Source organism: Dendrobates tinctorius, unplaced genomic scaffold (assembly GCF_039654945.1).
Source record: "Dendrobates tinctorius isolate UK_male_01 unplaced genomic scaffold, ASM3965494v1 ptg000196l, whole genome shotgun sequence".
Classification (NCBI taxonomy): Eukaryota; Metazoa; Chordata; class Amphibia; order Anura; family Dendrobatidae; genus Dendrobates; species Dendrobates tinctorius.
In genome coordinates this window covers 23817501-23840649 of record NW_027361863.1, presented here as the reverse complement: position 1 = coordinate 23840649, position 23149 = coordinate 23817501, and the positions used below count along the sequence as shown (strand labels likewise).

General features: G+C 47.9%; 1 protein-coding gene across 2 annotated transcripts in view; it reads right to left on the bottom strand.

Moving 5' to 3' along the window:
- Positions 1 to 23149, bottom strand: part of SORCS3 (sortilin related VPS10 domain containing receptor 3) — an 812800-nt gene that overhangs the window by 464568 nt on the left and 325083 nt on the right. For both annotated transcript variants that reach the window (XM_073553075.1, XM_073553076.1), the window contains exon 3: positions 18763 to 18862. In XM_073553075.1, the coding sequence (XP_073409176.1) occupies positions 18763 to 18862 (100 nt within the window). The remainder of the gene's footprint in view (positions 1 to 18762; positions 18863 to 23149) is intronic.

Below are 23149 nucleotides of genomic sequence, written 5' to 3'. Positions count from 1 at the left end.
CGGTTGTAATTCATTCTCATGGAGTGGAGAATTGGTTCGGCTTGGGTTCCATTGGCTTCACAAGAATTGTGTGACCTTCTAGGTTTTTGAGGATCTGCCTTGGGGCCGCGTTATGTCCCCAATGAGTCCCTGAAAATGTGATATTACTTTCCTTACCAACATCCATGATGTGAAATACTAACCGAAAACTGAGTGTGTGAATGCGGCCATAGACAGCATATCAACCCGGGCCATGGAGGATTACAGAAAGTCGCCCCCTTCCATGGATGTCCTGGGTTTGCTATAACACCGGCATCTTCCCATTACTGGTAATAATTTTCCTGCAGGATTTCGGGAGAGCGACGCCTCCGGTGTAATCTTCTGTGGAGGATATTGTACATGTGTAATCCCAGACAAGTCATTATCCTTCTCACAAGTAAATCAATTAGAGGTAGATGTTACACTTCTCTCCTGCACCAAATAGCTGATAATCCACCGGCCGCTAATGAGCGTCTGCAATAGTATTAAACTAATAAGGAGCTGTCAGAAGAAAAGGGAGACGAGCGCAAGACTCGGAGAAGCAAACATCACACGGTCCGCCCCAAACACCCCACTAATCCCCCTCATGTAGACTGAAATTAATGAGTAAACTAAATTCTCATTATACATTACTTCAGAAGGAGGCAAATTCTGTACTGAACGCAACTCGCATCGCAACAGTCTGAAGAAAACAATGTGTGCTAGCAGTACGTAAAATATATACCGGTATATAAATATATCTAATGTGTGCGGAAAGTATTCAGACCCCTTTACATTTTTTCACTCTTTGTTTCATTGAAGCCATTTGGTAAATTCAAAAAACATGGATTTTTGTGATAAGTCTCCGTAAAATCCTTTTCTCCGAGACACTCATTGGGGGACACAGATACTGTGGGTGTATGCTTCTGCCGCTAGGAGGCTGACACTAAGTGGAAAAAAAGAGGTTAGCTCCTCCTCCATCGTATACACCCTCGCCCCTATTGCGGGCAGAACTCAGTTTGGTGCCAAAGCAGTAGGAGGACAACAAAATCAGCCCTAATACAGGTACAACATGTCCAGAAAAGGACCACCCTTATATCACATAAATAAATGCGTATTAATTAAACAAAAACAGAGCCAACTGGCTAATAGGGTGGGTGCTGTGTCCCCCAATGAGCGTCTCGGAGAAAAGGATTTTACGGTGAGTTATCACAAAAATCCATGTTTCTCCTTCACTTCATTGGGGGACACAGATACTGTGGGACGTACTAAAGCAGTCCCTGGGTGGGAGATTGACTCACCGATCCAAGCTACATGCACCTCTTGTTTAAAAGGTGCGCCACCGCTGCTTGGAGAAACCTTCTACCCAGGCTCGCATCCGCCGAGGCCTGAGCATGGATATTATAATGTTTGGCAAATGTGTGCAGGCTGGACCAGGTTGCTGCCTTGCAAACCTATTTCGTCGAAGCCTGGTGCTGAAGCGCCCAAGAGGCGCCCACTGCCCGAGTAGAGTGCGCTCTGATCACTGCTGGAATCGGCATGCCTCTAATGCGGTAGGACTCCTGAATAGTCAAACGAATCCATTTGGCTATGGTTGATTTTGAGGCGAGTCCCTTCCTGCGCCTTTCGGGGAGCACGAACAGCATGTCCGTTTGACGAAAGGGTGCCGTCCACGACACGTACCTTCGGAGGGCTCTTACCAGGTCTAACGTGTGAAGAGCCTTTTACACACGGTGCACCGGTGCTGGACAAAATGAAGGCAAAACAACATCTTCATTAATGTGAAAGAGGACACGACTTTCGGCAGAAAAGGAGGGGCTGGTCTGAGGACCACCTTATCCTTATGGAAAGTGAGGAACGGAGCTCGGCAGGATAGGGCCGCCAGCTCTGAAGCCCGCCTGATGGAAGTGATGGCCACTAGGAACATCACTTTCCTGGAAAGGTACCTCAAAGATATATCCTGAAGCGGTTCAAATGGAGCTTCCTGAAGAACACTTAGGACCATGTTAAGGTCCCAGTGTGATGAGCGTCAGCTTACGCTGAGTCGTTTTCTTTTTTGGAGTGGACTCTCTGGGCCGTGGCACCCACCCACCTAGGGCGAGCTGACCTAGTGAGAACCCACCCCTATACAGGGAGTGTCAGGGTCAAGACCAAGGGGGTAAGCCACCACAGCAGCTGGACCAGACGGCCGGCTCAGGGAGACACTATTGAGAGTCTGGCAACAGGACGGACAGGATACGAAACACAAAGCGAAGTCACAGGGTTTCTTCAGCAAATGTGGTTACACACTTTATTTGGGTGCAAGGCATAAACAGGGAATCATGTGCATGGCACAAACGGTGAAACACGGCAAGGTGCGCGCAAGAGCACGCCAAATGTTCCAGATATAACACGTGCAGAAAACATACCAGGGTCCAGGGCAGGGTACGTGTTAGGGGTGACACCAGAGTTCCTAGGAAGAATGCGTGCTAGGACATGCTAGGGTCCAGGACAAGGTGCGTGCTAGGAGACACGCCTGAGTCCAAGGCAGAGTGCGTGCAAGGAGACACGCCAAGGTCCATGGCAGGGTGCGATGGCATCGGACTCCGGACATCTGGCAACGACCGACAGGATCCAGGCATCAGGCTGCGGACATCAGCTCCGGACATCAGGCCGCAGTCATCTGGTTCCGAACCTCTGGCAGCGGTCGGCAGGCTTCGGGAATCCGGCAGGCAAACCAGGATAAGAGGCAGGGTGCGTGCTAGGAGACACGCCAGGGTCAGATTCAAAGACGGAGATCTGCGCGTGTAGAGGGACACGCCAGGGACAGGTACAAGGACGGAGGTCTGCGCGTGTAGAGATACACGGCAGGGACAAGGTTCAAGACAGAGTCCTGCGCATGCAGAGAGGCACGCCAGGGTCAGGGTTCAAGGACAAGATTAGGACCTATGCGTGCAAGAGGGCACGACAGGGTACATGGCAAGACCTGCACGTACTTTTACAGAAGCACGGGGAGGTATGCCAAGGAGCAGGCGAGGGCCTGCGCGTGCTTTAGAGAGCACATATAGCGCAGTGCAGAAACAGCGTGAGGTGCATGGGAGCACAGAGAGCACGGCTGGGGCACTGGCTAGCTGATCGGCTGCGGCACTGACAGACGGGCAAGACTCCAGCGAACCCGGCTGAGGCAAGGCAAGCAACTCAGCTGTCACTGACCAACGAGCACGGTGAGCACGGCTAGCGCGGGCACGGCTGAGGCACAAACAGGAGGCTAGGAAGGCCAGGCGCATGCAAAGGGCACACGGAGCAACAAGGCAAAGCAAGACACGAAACTAGGCAGAGCTTAGGCAGAGTACGGAACCAGGAACGGAAGCATAGGCAGAAGCACAGAGCAAGAACAGAGCTAGCAGCAGAGTGTAGGCCGAAGCCCAGAGCCGGGCCAAGGCAGAGCCTTGGGACTAGACATGGAAAAGAGCACCAAAAGTAAGAGAGGAGGAATGGTGCGTGTGCCAGGGAGCACTACAGGAGAGAGCGAGGCAGAGAAAGGCAAGGTACGGAACAAGGAACGGGAGCTAGACTGGAGCACAGAATGGAATCACAGCAAGGAAGGACTACAAGGCAAAGCAGAGCAGAGACAAAACATGGCATGAAGGACAAACACTAGACAAGGCACGGGACAAGAGACGGAGTACAAGCACGGAGTGTGTGCAGAGACGCACAACAGGGCAGAGTGCAGGGGCACAGAATAGAGGGAGTGACCCAGCAGACCAAGCAGCCATGCAGGGAAGCAACGCAATACTCAGGCCCTGAGCATAGGGAGGGGCGGTCTGATATAGGGCATTAGCACCTCCACCTACGGGTCAGGACCAGGGGAGAACTTCAAGTTCAGATCCTCCAGGATCACAGAGAGCAGTCACATGACCAGGGATTCCAGACATGCAGAGATGATTGCAGAACCAGACAATGCTGGACCCTAGGAAAGGTCACATGATCAGGGGTTTCAGATATGCAGAGATGATTGCAGAACCAGACAATGCTGGAACCCAGGAGAGGTCACATGATCAGGGGTTTCAGACATGCAGAGATGATCACAGAAGGCAGAGCAGAAACGCAGGCATCTTGCAGCCCAACAGTCATGAGGTGAGTGTGCACACTGCTCTAGGGAACATGCAGGATAGCAGACATGAGATGCACGTGCACACTGCTCCAGGGGTCATGAGGCAAAACAGACATGGCGGACATAACAGACATGGCGAGCATGACACCCAAGCATCCATAGGCGCCTTATAGGGAGGTACCAAGTGGGAGACTCTCTGAATGAAAAGTCTTCACCTGCAAATTGGTAGAAATTCTGCGCTGGAACAGGATGGATAAGGCCGATATTTGTCTCCTGAGGGAACTTGGGGCAAAGCCAGAGTCTAATTCTCTACCGACTGAGCTATCTGGGCTCTCTAAGCCCGACTGGAGAAAAGCCAAGATGTTGGGGATTGAGAATCTCTGCGGAGAAACACCGCGGCCTCGACACCAAGCGAAGAACACCTTCCAGGTGTGGTGGTAAATTTGTGCTGAAGCAGGCTTCCGGGCGCTAATCATTGTAGTGACCACCTCGCTCCCGAACCCTGCCTGGGTTAGAATCCAAGATTCAACGGCCATGCTGTCAAACACAGGGCCCCCGAGTTCGGGTGGCAAATCGGCCCTTGAGACAGTAGATCTGGGCGCTCTGGCAGGCGCCAAGGAACGTCGGCGAGCAGCTGCATTAGATCTGCGTCCCACGCTCGAACTGAAAATGTTGATCACCGATGGTGAAGCGTAGAAACCTCTGATGAGGAGGAAAAATGGGAATATGCAGATATGCGTCCTGGATGTCTATTGAGGCCAAGTATTCTCAGTGCTCCATGGCCGATATGACTGAACGGAGAGACTCAATCTGGAAATGTCTGATCCTGATGAATTTGTTCAGAAGCTTCAGGTCCAAAACAGGCCTGACAGACCCATCCTTTTTGGGAACCGCAAAAAGGTTGGAATAGAACCCCTGAGCTCTTTCGTGTTCCGGCACTGGAACAATGACTCCGTTGTGCTGGAGCGATTTAATGGCTCCCAATAGAGCCCTTGCCTGGGTATCCACCCTGGGAAGCCAGGAAAGAAAAAAACATCTTGGAGGATATCTGACAAATTCTATTTTGTAACCTGAGGCCACCAATTCCTTTCCCCATGCATCGTGAGCGACATTGACCCAGACGTGGTGAAACCAGAGTAGGCTGCCGCCAACCTTGCCGGTGTCGTCTGGTAAAGGCCTCGAGTCATTTGGCCGACGATGTTCTGGTTGGGTGCGGCCTGAGGTGGCGGAATTGGCCGCTGTAGTCCACCCGGGGTTGCGAAAGCCCCGAAAACGTGTCTGAAAACGGGTGACAAAAAATCGTTTTGACCTTTTGTTGAGGGAGAAAAGTTGATCCAACTTCTCCCCAAATAGGTGGGCGCACTGATACGGCAGGGAAGTCAAGGACTTCTTAGAAGTAGAATCGGCTCGCCATGTCCTTAACCATAGGGCTCTTCTGATAGAAATCGCATTAGCGACAGCAAGTGCCGAGCAATTGTCCGCTTCCAAAGACGCATTGATTACATAGTCTCTGGCCATCGCCATCTGACCTGCGACCTCCGAAATCTCTGCAGGTAGATCCTGCTCCTGCGCGACCTTGTTTAATGTTTCTGACCATGATATCATAGCCTTGGCTACCCAAGTTGCTGCGAATGAGGGAGCGAGCGCTGACCCTGACACCTCCTATACTGAGCGAGCTAAGCTCTCTATAAGGTGATCCGTGGGATCCTTAATTGAGGAAACACTAGGGACGGATAGCAGGGTCTTAGTGGCTAGGCGCAAAACCGGAGGATCCAACATCGGGGATTCCATCCATTTTTTTACGGCGGTCCGGAGCAAACGGATACCTTGTTTCGAGTGCCTTTTGACCCGAGAAACGCCTGTCTGGACGTTCTGATTGACAGCTTCTATGAGGCTGTCCACTGTTTCACGTGACGCTGGATTATCCAGGTCAAGGGGCTCGTCTGAGTCGAATTCTGAGGTCTGCTCGCTATCAACCACTGGTGACGGGGAGCGAGAAGCAGAAACTATGGATGCCAAGGCACTGGATGGACTGGGCGACACCGTGTGGATTCGTTTCCCTCGGGTCTGCCTGGAGTGAGAGCGGCCCCTGCAGGCGAGAGGCTCTTGTGAGGTGCAGGTCCCCTCTAAGGCTGGCGAGCCACTGTCCCTGCCCCCATCTGAGGCCTGAAGGGACTCAATTGCATGAACCGTGACAGTGATAGGGCCCACTCTGGGGGGCTTGGCACATTGGTCGCAGGGGAGGACGGACACTGTGGTTCTGTTAAGCGTCGGGTTCCGGGTGCTGCACAGCGGGAATCCCGAGCCTTGTCCTCTGCGGTCTGCCCACACCAGCATTGTGGGTTCGGTCACAGGGCTCCTGGGCACCTTTGGAGTCGCCGGCTTTGCATAATCGCTTGCTCTGTGCCCACGGAAAAGAAGCCTGACAAGAGATGCATGCTGCTTCTTCAGACATGCTGTATTTGTCTGCTGCTGGAGATAGAGGGAAGGAGGTAGCACCTCGTTTGCCCTGTGGTCTCCCAGGCAGCACTTACCCCAGTCCTGTGCCCCCCCCCGTTCCTAGACGCCTCCGCACAAAAATCGCGCCACCAGCTGTGGGGCGGACCGCCAGCATATAAACCGGTCCAGGGGCGTTGCTTCCGGGTCTGCGGCCTAGCTGCGCTCCGAAGCCGGGGACTAAATTTATCCCCCGTCGCCCAGGCCTGGGGGGCGGGCCGCCGGAAGTGACGCCTGCCCCCGGAGGCAGAACTTCGGGTTGCGGCCTAGCTTCGGCTAAAGCCGCGGCCTCAATTTATCCCCTGCCCACGACGGGGGGGGGCGACTCCATGGCGCCACAAAAAGATGGTGCTACTTACTGGAGCAGGCTTCTCTGCACCGCTCTGCAGCCACTGGCCGGAGGCATCTGACAGCTAAGGGCTCCACCCCCGGATCTTCGCCGCAGGAGCCCTCCCAGGCCCTCTCCTTACTGATGATCCTCTTCAGCTTCCAAGCTCAGGTATGTGAGGGGGCCCTGACAAAATAGGACGGTGCAGGCACCCTAGCTCCAGCTAAGCCCTTCAGGGAGTGAGGGACCGTCCGCTGCCTTGCAGCACCGCAGTCTAAGCATTGGTGGAGCAGTGGGGGCCGCACGGACTAGTCTTGTGCCTCTGTACAGCCCATGGTTTCAATACCTAGGGGTGGTCAGGGCTAAGTCCGGCATTGTGTCCCACGTCGCGGGAGAGGATACGTGGAGGGACACTCGCACGTGCTCGCCCGTTGATGATTTGAGGAAATCGGACCCTTTCAATAGGATCCGTTGCCCCTGTGTCATCTTCATAGACGGTAAAAATAAAATAAAAAAAAGGTCTGGGGAAAACGGCCCAGATATGTCCCACGGTGCGGGAGAGGATACGTGGAGACGATACTCAACACGTGCTCGCCCGTTGATGGTTTGGGGAGATCGGACCCTTTCAACAGGGTCCGTCGCCCCTGTCTCATCTTCATGGGAAAGAAAAAAAAAAGAAAAAGTCTGGAGCAAAACCAGACGTGTGTGCCTCCATGGACACTAAGCAAAAAACGGAGTTCTGCCCGCAATAGGGGCGAGGGTGTATACGACGGAGGAGGAGCTAACCTCTTTTTTTCACTTAGTGTCAGCCTCCTAGCGGCAGAAGCATACTCCCACAGTATCTGTGTCCCCCAATGAGGCGAAGGAGAAAGTTCATTTTTTTCTCTCATTAATGTACACTCCGCACCCCATCTTGACTGAAAAAAACAGAAATGTAGAAATTTTTGCAAATTTATTAAAAAAGAAAAACTGAAATATCACATAGTCATAAGTATTCAGCCCCTTTGCGCAGTGCTGAGTAGAAGCACCTTTTGAGCTCGTACAGCCATGAGTCTCCTTGGGAATGATGCGACAAGTTTTTCACCCCTGGATTTGGGGATCCTCTGCCATTCTTCCTTGCAGATCCTCTCCAGTTCTGTCAGGTCGGATGGTGAACGCTGGTGGACAGCCATTATCAGGTCTCTCCAGAGATGCTCAATTGGGTTTAGGTCAGGACTTTGACTGGGCAGAACAGGAATGGTCACAGAGTTGTTCTGAAGCCACTACTTTGTTATTTTAGCTGTGTGCTTAGTGTCCTTGTCTTGTTGGAAGGTGAACCTTCAGCTAAGCCTGAGGTCAGAGCACTCTGGAAGAGGTTTTCATCCAGGATATCTCTGTACTTGGCCGCCTTCATGATTCCTTTAACGGAAACCAGTCGTCCTGTCCCTGCAGCTGAAAAATACCCCCATAGTATGCTGCCACCACCATGTTTCACTGATGGGATTGTATTGGACTGGTGATGAGCAGTGCCTGGTTTTCTCCACACATACCGCTTAGAATTATCACCATAAAAGTTCCATGTACTTTTTTGAAATTACCAAATGGCTGCAATGAAACAAAGAGTGAAAAATGTAAAGGGGTCTGAATACTTTCCGTACCCACTGTATAGTATATTTAGCTTCATTATAGATAAAATGTAACTAAAAGGTAAAGTCACTGGGTAGATACGTTACAATACTGATCCTGAGTTACATCCTGTATTATACTCCAGAGCTGCACTCACTATTCTGCTGGTGCAGTCACTGGGTAGGTACGTTACAATACTGATCATGAGTTACATCCTGTATTAAACTCCAGAGCTGCACTCACTGCTGGTGCAGTCACTGTGTACATACATTACTGATCCGGAGTTACATCCTGTATTATACTCCAAAGTTGCACTCGCTATTCTGCTGGTGCAGTCACTGTGTACATACATTACATTACTGATCCTGAGTTACATCCTGTATTATACTCCAGAGCTGCACTCGCTATTCTGCTGGTGCAGTCACTGTGTATATACATTACATTACTGATCCTGAGTTACATCCTGTATTATACTCCAGAGCTGCACTCACTATTCTGCTGGTGCAGTCACTGTGTACATACATTACATTACTGATCCTGAGTTACCTCCTGTATTATACCCCAGAGCTGCACTCACTATTCTGCTGGTGCAGTCACTGAGTACATACATTACATTACTGATCCTGAGTTACATCCTGTATTATACTCCAGAGCTGCACTCACTATTCTGCTGGTGCAGTCACTGTGTACATACATTACATTACTGATCCTGAGTTACATCCTGTATTATACTCCAGAGCTGCACTCACTATTCTGCTGGTGCAGTCACTGTGTACATACATTACATTACTGATCCTGAGTTACATCCTGTATTATACCCCAGAGCTGCACTCACTATTCTGCTGGTGCAGTCACTGTGTACATACATTACATTACTGATCCTGAGTTACATCCTGTATTATACTCCAGAGCAGCACTCACTATTCTGCTGGTGCAGTCACAGTGTACATACATTACATTACTGATCCTGAGTTACATTCTGTATTATACTCCAGAGCTGCACTCACTATTCTGCTGGTGCAGTCACTGTGTACATACATTACATTACTGATCCTGAGTTACATCCTGTATTATACTCCAGAGCAGCACTCACTATTCTGCTGGTGCAGTCACTGTGTACATACATTACATTACTGATCCTGAGTTACATTCTGTATTATACTCCAGAGCTGCACTCACTATTCTGCTGGTGCAGTCACTGTGTACATACATTACATTACTGATCCTGAGTTACATTCTGTATTATACTCCAGAGCTGCACTCACTATTCTGCTGGTGCACTCACTGTGTACATACATTACATTACTGATCCTGAGTTACATCCTGTATTATACTCCAGAGCTGCACTCACTATTCTGCTGGTGCAGTCACTGTGTACATACATTACATTACTGATCCTGAGTTACATTCTGTATTATACTCCAGAGCTGCACTCACTATTCTGCTGGTGCACTCACTGTGTACATACATTACATTACTGATCCTGAGTTACATCCTGTATTATACTCCAGAGCTGCACTCACTATTCTGCTGGTGCACTCACTGTGTACATACATTACATTACTGATCCTGAGTTACATTCTGTATTATACTCCAGAGCTGCACTCACTATTCTGCTGGTGCACTCACTGTGTACATACATTACATTACTGATCCTGAGTTACATCCTGTATTATACTCCAGAGCTGCACTCACTATTCTGCTGGTGCAGTCACTGTGTACATACATTACATTACTGATCCTGAGTTACATTCTGTATTATACTCCAGAGCTGCACTCACTATTCTGCTGGTGCACTCACTGTGTACATACATTACATTACTGATCCTGAGTTACATCCTGTATTATACTCCAGAGCTGCACTCACTATTCTGCTGGTGCACTCACTGTGTACATACATTACATTACTGATCCTGAGTTACATCCTGTATTATACTCCAGAGCTGCACTCACTATTCTGCTGGTGCACTCACTGTGTACATACATTACATTACTGATCCTGAGTTACATTCTGTATTATACTCCAGAGCTGCACTCACTATTCTGCTGGTGCAGTCACTGTGTACATACATTACATTACTGATCCTGAGTTACCTCCTGTATTATACCCTAGAGCTGCACTCACTATTCTGCTGGTGCAGTCACTGTGTACATACATTACATTACTGATCCTGAGTTACCTCCTGTATTATACCCCAGAGCTGCACTCACTATTCTGCTGGTGCACTCACTGTGTACATACATTACATTACTGATCCTGAGTTACATTCTGTATTATACTCCAGAGCTGCACTCACTATTCTGCTGGTGCACTCACTGTGTACATACATTACATTACTGATCCTGAGTTACATCCTGTATTATACTCCAGAGTTGCACTCACTATTCTGCTGGTGCACTCACTGTGTACATACATTACATTACTGATCCTGAGTTACATTCTGTATTATACTCCAGAGCTGCACTCACTATTCTGCTGGTCACCCTGTACATACATTTGCTCACTCCACCCTTAATTGTATTTCAGTAATGTAAACATTTTCATTCAATAAAAAAGCTGAAATCAATAGAAAACACATTGATTTCCTGCCTCTGTAAATCATTTTCTCCGTCTCTGTGATAAGGCAGCGATTTGCTCTGAATTCTGAGATATATTGTCGGTCTCTTCATCACAGTGAGGTGTTGTGATCAGTGAGGTTGCAGCCCTCGGCCTCCTCCTTCTTAGTTTTATGTCTGACTTTGGCGCAGCTCCTTCGTCTTCGCCGTGGTGTCATTAGCAGCAGTCTCCTGGACCTGCTCACTTTCTGCCTCTGGATACATTTACATACTAATCGAGTGGTGCGCCCACAGAAAATGATGAGAAACTTCCCAGATTTTTCAGGATTCAGTTCCTTTATTTCCTGACTTGAATAACACCCAGGATCTTGTTGTTCTAATTAGGCAGAAATATCTTCCCCAGACGGCGGACGGGAGGACGGGCGGACGGGAGGACGGGAGGACGGGCGGACGGGAGGACGGGAGGACGGGAGGACGGGAGGACGGGCGGACGGGAGGACGGGCGGGCGGGAGGACGGGAGGGCGGGCGGACGGGAGGACGGGAGGACTGGAGGGCGCCGCCGCTCATCTCATAACATCAGGAATTATGGTCACGGCTCCTACACCTGCAATCATGGGGAAAGGTAGATCTCCGCTCTCTGAGGTTATTACCCGGGATGTAATGGTAAGGCTCATTTATTACAATACAAGGAAGAGACAGAAAGATGGATAGATAGATAATAGATAGATGATAGATAATAGATAGATGATAGATAATAGATAGATAATAGATAATAGATAGATGATAGATAGATAATAGATAATAGATAGATGGAATGAGATAGATAGATCGATGGAATTAGATAGATAGATAGACGCTCCCGGCATCTTCCGGTCCCAGTAATGCTTTGCACGAAGGACCTGAGATGGCGTCACACTCTCATGAGAGCGCGACGTCATCTCAGGTGTTTCTCGCAAAGCATTACTGGGACCGGAAGATGCCGGGAGCGTGGTGAGAGGAGGGAAGGACTGCGGGAGCCGTCAGAAGGTGAGAATAACAATATTATTTATTTTAATTCTATTTTTTACAGGATTATGGTACCCAGGGCCTGGAAGAGAGTCTCCTCACCTACAGACCCTGGTACCATCCACACATTGAGCGCTCACTTCACACATGGTGGGCATAGCTGAAAACTCCGCAGAATTAGCACAGCATTGCGGAATCCCATAGGATTGCATGGGATGCGGTTTTTGTGTGTTTTCGCGGCGACTCCGCGAGTAAAAAAACACTGTGAAAACGCAAAAAATAAGCTACGTGTGCACACAGCCTAAGGCTGAGTTCACACGTGGTGTTTTTTTTTGCGTTTCCGCGGCGGTTTTAACCGCGCGATTTTGCCACGAAAAATAAGCATCCCATGCATTCCGCAATGCTGTGCTAATGCTGCGGTTTTTACCGCAGCGGAATCGCTTCGCGGTAAAAACGCAGCATGCTCATTAATTTTGCGGAATCGCGGCGATCCCGCACCCATAGGAATGCATTGTTCTGCTTACTTCCCGCATGTGGCTGTGCCCACCATGAGAAAAGTAAGCAGAACAATTGCGGATGGTACCCACGGTCCGGAGGAGAGGAGACTGTCCTCCGGGCTTTGGGTACCATATCCCTGTAAAAAATAGAATTTAAAATAAAAAATATTGTTATTCTCACCTTCCGACGTCCCGCGCAGCATTCCCGCCTCTCTCCACGCTGCCGGTCCCAGTAAGCCTTTGCGAGCGATGACGTCCAGTCTTGCGGTCATTCTCGCAAAGGATTACTGGGACCTGGAGCGTGGAGAGAGGCGGGAATGCTGCGTGGGACGTCGGAAGGTGAGAATAACAATTTTTTTTTTTTATTATTATTATTATTTTTTACATTCTATCTTTTACTACTGATGCTGCATAGGCGGCCTCAATAGTAAAAGGTTGGTCACACTCGTCGAACACTATGTTGGACGAGTGTGACCAACCTGTCAATCAGTTCTCCAAGCGATGCTCCAGATCACTAGGAAAACGCTAGCAATTCTACAAGCTAATTACGCTTGCAAAATGCTAGTTTTTCCGCGGGAAAATGGCGGGAATTTAAAATGCGATTTTCCAGCGGAATGGAATTCCGGAATTCTCACGGTAATTTCCGCGAGAGTTCCGCTACGTGTGAACCCAGCCTTAATATACAGCCACTGTTTTTTTTCTCGGTGTTCTGATTTGGAGAGGAAAGACTCCAGACGTGGCTCCAAGTGGAGCTGACGACACATGGTGGTCTGAGCAGGCGAACCCCCTCAGACCTAAGAACTTTGCTGTACGTTATCTTTTTGTTTTGCCGTTATGCCAGAAAGGCCATGATTACTTTGCTGAACCCTGCTATGGTTTACGTTCCATAATAAACCAGCAGGTGATTTACCACAAGAAGAGTTCCTGTGTCCACCTTTGGAAGCAGCCAAGTGAGTCAACCCCTGACACCATATACAGGGAGCTCCCCCTACTGGTGACTGCAGACAGGATCTTATCATATATCTCTGTATACCGTGAGCTCCCCCTAGTGGTGGCTGTATACAGGATCTTATCATGTATCTCTGTATACAGGGAGCTCCCCCTAGTGGTGACTGCAGACAGGATCTTATCATGTATCTCTTTATACAGGGAGCTCCCCCTAGTGGTGGCTGCAGACAGGATCTTATCATGTATCTCTTTATACAGGGATCTCCCACTAGTGGTGGCTGCAGACAGGATCTTATCATGTATCTCTGTATACAGGGAGCTCCCCTAGTGGTGGCTGCAGACAGGATCTTATCATGTATCTCTGTATACAGGGAGCTCCCCTTAGTGGTGACTGCAGACAGGATCTTATCATGTATCTCTGTATACAGGGAGCTCCCCCTAGTGGTGGCTGTATACAAGATCTTATCATGTATCTCTGTATACAGGGAGCTCCCCCTAGTGGTGACTGCAGACAGGATCTTATCATGTATCTCTTTATACAGGGAGCTCCCCCTAGAGGTGGCTGCAGACAGGATCTTATCATGTATCTCTTTATACAGGGAGCTCCCCCTAGAGGTGGCTGCAGACAGGATCTTATCATGTATCTCTTTATACAGGGAGCTCCCCCTAGAGGTGGCTGCAGACAGGATCTTATCATGTATCTCTTTATACAGGGATCTCCCACTAGTGGTGGCTGCAGACAGGATCTTATCATGTATCTCTGTATACAGGGAGCTCCCCTAGTGGTGGCTGCAGACAGGATCTTATCATGTATCTCTGTATACAGGGAGCTCCCCTTAGTGGTGACTGCAGACAGGATCTTATCATGTATCTCTGTATACAGGGAGCTCCCCCTAGTGGTGGCTGTATACAAGATCTTATCATGTATCTCTGTATACAGGGAGCTCCCCCTAGTGGTGACTGCAGACAGGATCTTATCATGTATCTCTTTATACAGGGAGCTCCCCCTAGAGGTGGCTGCAGACAGGATCTTATCATGTATCTCTTTATACAGGGAGCTCCCCCTAGAGGTGGCTGCAGACAGGATCTTATCATGTATCTCTTTATACAGGGATCTCTGTTGTGAGTTCATTTTCCCCTTCATTACTGAGGCCCGAGGAACTCCCTCTTCTGGTAAAGAAAGGTAGTGAGCCTGATTATCAAACACCTGAGGCTGATGATGATGACTGGCTGAGTGGAGTTACTGACTGGATATAAGGCTGCCGACGCCCTTCTGCCCTACGGGTGATTTCTCTGTGGGATCCTTGGAGACCAGTCTGAATTCCTGCTCCTCTAAAGCTAAGTTTGCTGCTCGGCCTTTTGCATTTGTGCTTTGACTTTGTTTTGCTTTGTTTTTCTGGATTTCTGCCATTCCCTTCTGGGGTGTGCTGAATTCCTTTAGTTCTGTCTTCTGAAAATACCTGAGTGCTGATTTAGTTTTTGAAGCCTAGCTGCTTCAGGGCCTTTTTCATATCAGCTTGTTGGCTTATGTCTTTGATAGGGTTTTGGCAGATTGCAGACAGCAGCCTTCCTGTCCTTTCCTATCTAGGTAGTTTTGGGCCCCGTCTTTGCTCAGTCTATCTTTCTGTCTGTGTTAGTGTTTTCATCTTGCTTCACCGTCATTATATGTTGGGGGCTGCCTATTGCTTTGGGGTCTGCTCTGGAGCAGTTTAGATTTCCCCTTTCTTTCTTTAGGCCTAGTTAATTCTCCGGCTGTGATCGAGGGGTCTAGGGCATCGTAGGAACCCCCCACGGCTACTGCTAGTTGTGTTGATAGGTTCAGGGGTCTGCAATCTGATAGTTGCCAACTTCTCTGGTTTGCTGGACTTAGCTTGTATTTCTGCTTTTGCCTCCTACGGTGACTCATTCATAACAGATCTCCCACTAGTGGTGACTGCAGACAGGATCTTATCATGTATCTCTGTATACAGTGAGCTCCCCCTAGTGGTGGCTGCAGACACGATCTTATCATGTATCTCTGTATACAGGGAGCTCCCCCTAGTGGTGGCTGCAGACAGGATCCTATGCATCCCTGTATACAGGGATCTCCCACTAGTGTTGGCTGCAGACAGGATCTTATCATGTATCTCTGTATACAGGGAGCTCCCCCTAGTGGTGGCTGCAGACAGGATCTTATCATGCATCTCTGTATACAGCGTGCTCCCCCTAGTGGTGATTGCAGACGGGATCTTATCATGTATCTCTGTATACAGGGAGCTCCCCCTAGTGGTGGCTGCAGACAGGATCTTATCATGTATCTCTGTATACAGCGTGCTCCCCCTAGTGGTGATTGCAGACGGGATCTTATCATGTATCTCTGTATACAGGGAGCTCCCCCTAGTGGTGGCTGCAGGCAGAATCTTATCATGTGTCTCTGTATACATGGATCTCCCACTAGTGGTGGCTGCAGACAGGATCTTATGTATCTCTGTATACAGGGAGCTCCCCCTAGTGGTGGCTGCAGACAGGATCTTATCATGTATCTCTGTATACAGGGATCTCCCACTAGTGGTAGCTGCAGACAGGATCTTATCATGTATCTCTGTATACAGGGATCTCCCACTAGTGATGACTGCAGACAGGATCTTATGTATCTCTGTATACAGAGAGCTCCCCCTAGTGGTAGCTGCAGACAGGATCTTATCATGTATCTCTGCATACAGAGAGCTCCCCCTAGTGGTGGCTGCAGACAGGATCTTATCATGTATCTCTGTATACAGGGAGCTCCCCTAATGGTGGCTGTAGACAGGATCTTATCATGTATCTGTATACAAGGAGCTCCCCCTAGTGGTGGCTGCAGACAGGATCTTATCATGTATCTCTGTATACAGGGAGCTCCCCCTAGTGGTGACTGCAGACATGATCTTATCATGTATCTCTGTATATAGGGATTTCCCACTAGTGGTGGCTGCAGACAGGATCTTATCATGCATCTCTGTATACAGGGAGCTCCTCCTAGTGGTGACTGCAGACATGATCTTATCATGTATCTCTGTATATAGGGATTTCCCACTAGTGGTGGCTGCAGACAGGATCTTATCATGCATCTCTGTATACAGGGAGCTCCCCCTAGTGGTGACTGCAGACAGAATTTTATCATGTATCTCTGTATACAGGGAGCTCCCCCTAGAGGTGGCTGCAGACATGATCATATAATGTATCTCTGTATACAGGGAGCTCCCTCTAGTGGTGACTGCAGACAGGATCTTATCATATATCTCTGTATACAGGGAGCTCCCCCTAGTGGTGGCTGCAGACAGGATCTTATCATGTATCTCTGTATACAGGGAGCTCCCCCTAGTGATGACTGCAGACAGGATCTTATCATGTATCTGTGCATACAGGGAGCTTCCCCTAGTGGTGGCTGCAGACAGGATCTTATCATGTAACTCTGTATACAGGGAGCTCCCCCTAGTGGTGTATATCTGTATACAGGGAGCTTTCCCTAGTGGTGGCTGCAGACAGGATCTTATCATGTATCTCTCTATACAGGGAGCTCACCCTAGTGGTGGCTGCAGAGAGGATCTTATCATGTATCTCTGTATACAGGGAGCTCCCCCTAGTGGTGGCTGCAGACAGGATGTTATCATGTATCTCTGTATACAGGGAGCTCCCCCTAGTGGTGGCTGCAGACAGGATGTTATCATGTATCTCTGTATACAGGGAGCTCCCCCTAATGGCTGCAGACTGTATGCATAGATCTCCCCAAGTGGCGACTGCAGTGTGACTATGTCTGGGTAGTAGATTTTGCGTTCTGTGTCTGAAAACATCACGGTGTACAGTGCATAGTTTGTGTTTAACAGTGTGCATTAACTTCTGGACACTGGGACGGTCAATACTTTGAGCATTTGGCAGAAAGGGACATTACAGACAGTGCAGTGAGGTCACACAGCTCCGTCCCAGCTCCATGTTCTTCCCTCTCCATTAGCAATGACTTTGTATGAAACAGTTTCAGGTTGATTTGGGCACAAAATGCTGCAGTCTGATCCCATTACATAGAATATAGGTTACGAGTCGACAGAAGTGATACAGCCCCTAGATAAGAGGCGAGTGATTAGCGGCAGCTCAGGTTGGATGCGTTCTCTGGATTTTCCTCCTTCTCATCTGCAGCGTGTTCTGTACTCTGCACAGTCAGACATTCTCCGCACTCTCATCTCCATCGACTCCCAATTATATCCTCCAGAACTTGCTAAATCTTCTTTATAACTTGCTCCCACTCAGCAGATTCCACTTTACTTTGGTCTGTTAGGAAATGTGAATATTCTTCATGAGTGCTTACATAGGACTGCAGGAGGACTGGAGCTCCACTGTACCAACAGTCACAATCCATCACACCCTAAAAATATTGTGCCCTCAAGGTACCCGAAGATAGGACTGACCCTGAGGGCTCCATTCTCCAAAGTTTAACTTGCTTCTTTGTTTGCTTGGCGGTAAGGTTGTGCTGAGTGTACCCGACTACTGCTTATACCCATTTCTTCTCTGCATAATCCATTGATTCCCCTTAGATTAATGGTGCCAAGTATCTGGCAGCATCTTATTCCCCCCCCCTTGCCAAGTCTTTAAGGTATATGATGCATTTTTCATGCTTTTTTTCCATTGTGGCTTTTGCATGGGAACGAAAACACCCCGTAAATACTAGAATTTCACTTAGATTTTTGCATACATGTTGCATTTTTTTTGCCCAACCATAAATTGACCCATGATACAGATTCTACAATCCAGAAAATGGGAATTTTCTGTGAAGAGGAGGATGTCATGTGAAAAAAAACAAGAAGAACCGCAAAATAAATGCTGGAGAGGAATGCACTAAAGCTTGCCAAATCACTAATCTGCTGCATGAAACACATCGAAAAAAGTGCCTCAAACACGCATCATGTGCATTGACCCTTCATGTGTTATTATGGCAGTGACATCAATACAGAGGATGCAGCCAGAGCAGTCATACCTGGCCCCCCACCCTAATAAATAAGAAGACCCCAGTATAGGAAATGGCACATGGTAGGTGGGGGGCAAATCCTGCACATAAAGGAAATTATTACTCTGTGATTCTATACGGCGTCACATGGACAGTAAGTAAATGGGAGTGCGCACAATGGAGAGTTCTGCAGAAGGAAGAGAAAGCCTGCAGTGTTTACAAATATCTGTACAATGTATCACATCATCATCCTGAGGAGACTGTGAGATAAGTCATCATTACCTTCCTCTTGTTGGTGGGGCTCACGTACAGGTAGCTGAGGACGGTTTTCAGCCCCACCTTCTCATTAAATTTCTCATACGTTGTTCCATAATCTGTAGACCTGGAGAAGACGAAACAAATGTTTATCTATAGGCAGAAGTGTCAAAGTGTATGATGATGCAGAACACAGTATATCCATCCATCCACCCACCCATCCATCCATGCTATTTTCCACTCCTATCGATCTATGCTATTTATTAATCTATTATCTATCTATCATTTCGCTATCATCTATATATCATCTATTATCTATCACCTATCAATCTACAGTGCCTTGCAAAAGTATTTGCCCCCTGGAGCTTTTGAACCTTTTCCCACATATCATGCTTCAAACGTAAAGATACCAAATGTAAATCTTTGGTGAAGAATCAACAAGTGGGACACAATTGTGAAGTTGAAGGAAATTTATTGGTTATTTTACATTTTTGTAAAAATACAAAAACTGAAAAGTTGGGCGTGCAATATTATTCGCCCCCTTTACTTTCAATGCAGCAAACTCACTCCAGAAGACCATTGTGGATCTCTGAATGATCCAATGTTGTCCTAAATGACTAATGATGATAAATATAATCCACTTGTGTGTAATCAAGTCTCCGTATAAATGCACCTGCTCTGTGATAGTCTCAGGGTTCTGTTTGAAGCACACAGAGCATCATGAAGACCAAGGAACACAACAGGCAGGTCCGTGATACTGTTGTGGAGAAGTTTAAAGCCGAAATTGGATACAAAATGATTTCCAAAACTTTAAACATCCCAAGGAGCACTGTGCAAGCGATCATATTGAAATGGAAGGAGTATCATACCACTGCAAATCTACCAAGACCCGGCCGTCCCTCTAAAATTTCATCTCAAACAAGGAGAAGACTGATCAGAGATGCAGCCAAGAGGCCCATGATCACTCTGGATGAACTGCAGAGATCTACAGCTGAGGTGGGACAGTCTGTCCATAGGACAACAATCAGTCGTACACTGCACAAATCTGGCCTTTATGGAAGAGTGGCAAGAAGAAAGCCATTTCTCAAAGATATCCATAAAAAGTGACATTTAAAGTTTGCAACAAGCCACCTGGGAGACACACCAAACGTGGAAGAAGGTGCTCTGGTCAGATGAAACCAAAATCTGACTTTTTGGCAACAAAGCCAAACGATATGTTTGGCGTAAAGGCAACACAGCTCATCACCCTGAACACACCATCCCCACTGTCAAACATGGTGGTGGCAGCATCATGGTTTGGGGCTGCTTTTCTTCAGCAGGGACAGGGAAGATGATTAAAATTGATGGGAAGATGGATGGAGCCAAATACTGGACCATTCTTGAAGAAAACCTGTTGGAGTCTACAAAAGACCTGAGACTGGGATGAAGATTTGGCTTCCAACAAGACAATGACCCCAAACATAAAGCAAAATCTACAATGGAATGGTTCACAAATAAACGTATCCAGGTGTTAGAATGGCCAAGTCACAGTCCAGATCTGTATCCAATTGAGAATCTGTGGAAAGAGCTGAAAACTGCTGTTCACAAACGATCTCCATCCAACCTCACTGAGCTCGAGCTGTTTGCCAAGGAAGAATGGGCAAGAATTTCAGTCTCTCGATGTACAAAACTGATAGAGACATACCCCAAGCGACCTGCAGCTGTAATCGCAGCAAAAGGTGGCGCAACAAAGTATTAAGTTAAAGGGGCGAATAATATTGCACACCCCACTTTTCAGTTTCTGAATTTCCACAAAAATTTAACCAATAAATTTCATTCAACTTCACAATTGTGTCCCACTTGTTGATTTTTCACCAAAAAGTTACATTTGACATCTTTATGTTTGAAGCATGATATGTGGGAAAAGTTTGAAAAGTTGTAGGGAGCTGAATTCTTTCGCAAGGCACTGTATCTACCGTCTATTTATCTATCTATTATCTATCTGTTATCTATCGTCTACCCATCTATTATCTATCATCTATCTATATATTGTCCATCTATTTATCATATCCATATATTTAATTATCCCCAAAATAAATCTGCACCAGACTCTTCAGCTTTGTGTGTCCAGCCCCCAGTGCATGGACCCAACCTTTTCAAATACATCCAAAAAAATGGGCGTTACTCCAGAATTCCGTGTAAAGATACTTTCTTTTAAACCATGTGGTGACATTTTGGTTCACCGACTTTAAAAAGGGGTTCAGCCTGTGCACAGAAACGTCGTCTCGCCTCATCTCATATCTATCTGTCCATCTCAGAACTATGTATAATATAGAGAGTTACTATCCTGCCTTAAGTTGGTCTCAAGCAGCACAATAACTCTCCCACCCTTAAATGATAAGGAGATGACTTTGGTTTTCTGTCCAAGTCTATACAGCAAAGCTAACAAGTGAGTAGGAGAAAAGTGTCAGCCAACGGTGACTGCTGTAGTGACTATCATGACAATGTGACAGTGATGCTGTAATAAGAATCTCACCCCTAAGACCCCTGCAATTACCAGAATAAAGGGACAGTGGTACCGGTGTTTACAGCACCGACTCAGAGCGGAGCTGTAATGCCAGACACTGATCTGCTCTGCAGGGATGCTGGAGGAAGGCCAACATTGTAGCATCCATGGAAAAGTGTGAAGATGGGTTAAATATAATTTTGCGTATTACTTTATTGTGTTGCTTTAGCACAGGCTTATGCCGGAGAGAAGAGTCCTGAGGAGGACTGTGAAGCTGCGCCTCCCTCCTCCCCCTCTCACTTCCATACTCAAAGCAAAGCTCTCTTTAAGGTTTTCTTATCTGATGGTATTGTGTTTAAAGAAATGAATCTCCTGTTAGGTCTATCTGTGCCGCGAGTTCAATAAGGTCCTGGGGGGCGACTGACACATTAATAGGAAAACCGCGCTCTGACTTTCAGGCGATAAGAAGTGAGTGAGAACCGACCGTCACTTCTCTTAGTCTTCACTTATCTGATTTCCTCGGCTTCCGGGAAGACATCTTGGGAATTATTAATCAAAGACATTTGTTACATGTCTCAGAATGTTCCTTAAGATTACGCGGGCTACAAACATACCGGCAAAGCCGAGCGCCGGCCGGGAAGGGAGGGGAATGTGACTCCTCGGGATGGAACCGGGGGAATAGCATTTGCTTTGGTTCTATTTTATCTGGAAGCTTAAGATTAAGTGAAATAGTGAAAGTCCGGGATAAGTAGAAGGCGCCACGGGCTGTATTTATGGCAGGCTTACGCTTGTAATACCCCGGCCCGGCTTATTTACCATGGACGCCGCAGTAAAATTACAATTCCCATCATGGGCCCATTAGCTAAATGCGATCTCGTATTTGTAAGCTCGTACGGCCAATGAAACGCGGCTGAGGGAAACGAGAAATAAGGCAGGGAATGAAATATTCATGGGATTCTTTATTTCCTAGGAAGAAGAAATCACATAAATATGTCTCCCGTCAGCAGAAATAATAATAACGAGAAATATCGGCGGGAAGAAAGGAAGAACGACTTCATTCCGAGTCCACGTCTGATGACAGAGGAGAAATCAGGAAGGTTCAGAGCGAAGAACATGAAGGTCCAGGCAGGAGTGATGGGTGCGTGGCGCTGCAGACAGTCATCGCTGCAGAAACTGTCCAGAACGAGATCGGAGAGGGTCACACGTATGTGTAGGATTGTGTCCAGGAGGCGCAACGTGGTCACTACTAACGTTATACACTCTGTGGCAGTATTACATCCGTCTCGCATTGTGTGTGGCAGTATTACATCCGTCTCGCATTGTGTGTGGCAGTATTATGTTCAGGTGGCACAGTGTATGGCAGTATTATTTTTAGGGGGCACAGTATTCGTCAGTATGGTATTCAGATGGTACAGTGTATGGGAGCATTATTTTTATGGAGCACAGTGTTTGTGTTAGGCGTCAGATTCCTGGCACTGCACAGTGGGAATCCAGAGCCAGACATCCTGCGGTCTCTCATTCTCCTCCGACCGCTCAGACTCCTGCTCAGCAAACACGGCGAGCCAGGCATTTCCCTCAGACTCGCTCTGTAAGCCCGGATGTTGCTGCCACCTCTGGTGCAGCAATGGTAGCGCAACCGACTTTGCAGGGAACTGCTCCAGAGGCTAAGTCCTCGTGCCGTGCTACTGGGCATGCCTGCAACTTCTCCTCTCAGTGGAGAGCAGAGGTCACATGTGCAGGTCCTATGTCGGATCTGATTGGTCCTTCCCAAAGTACTGGAAGGTCCCGGAAGCGCATGGCTATAAAATGCCCGCATGGCGGCTTGGCCATGCGCTAGTGTAGCATATTATTCTGTGTGTGTATGGTGATGGATGTATGGACTGGTGTCTGACTCATTATGAAACCCCTACCCTCTGATATTACGAGTGG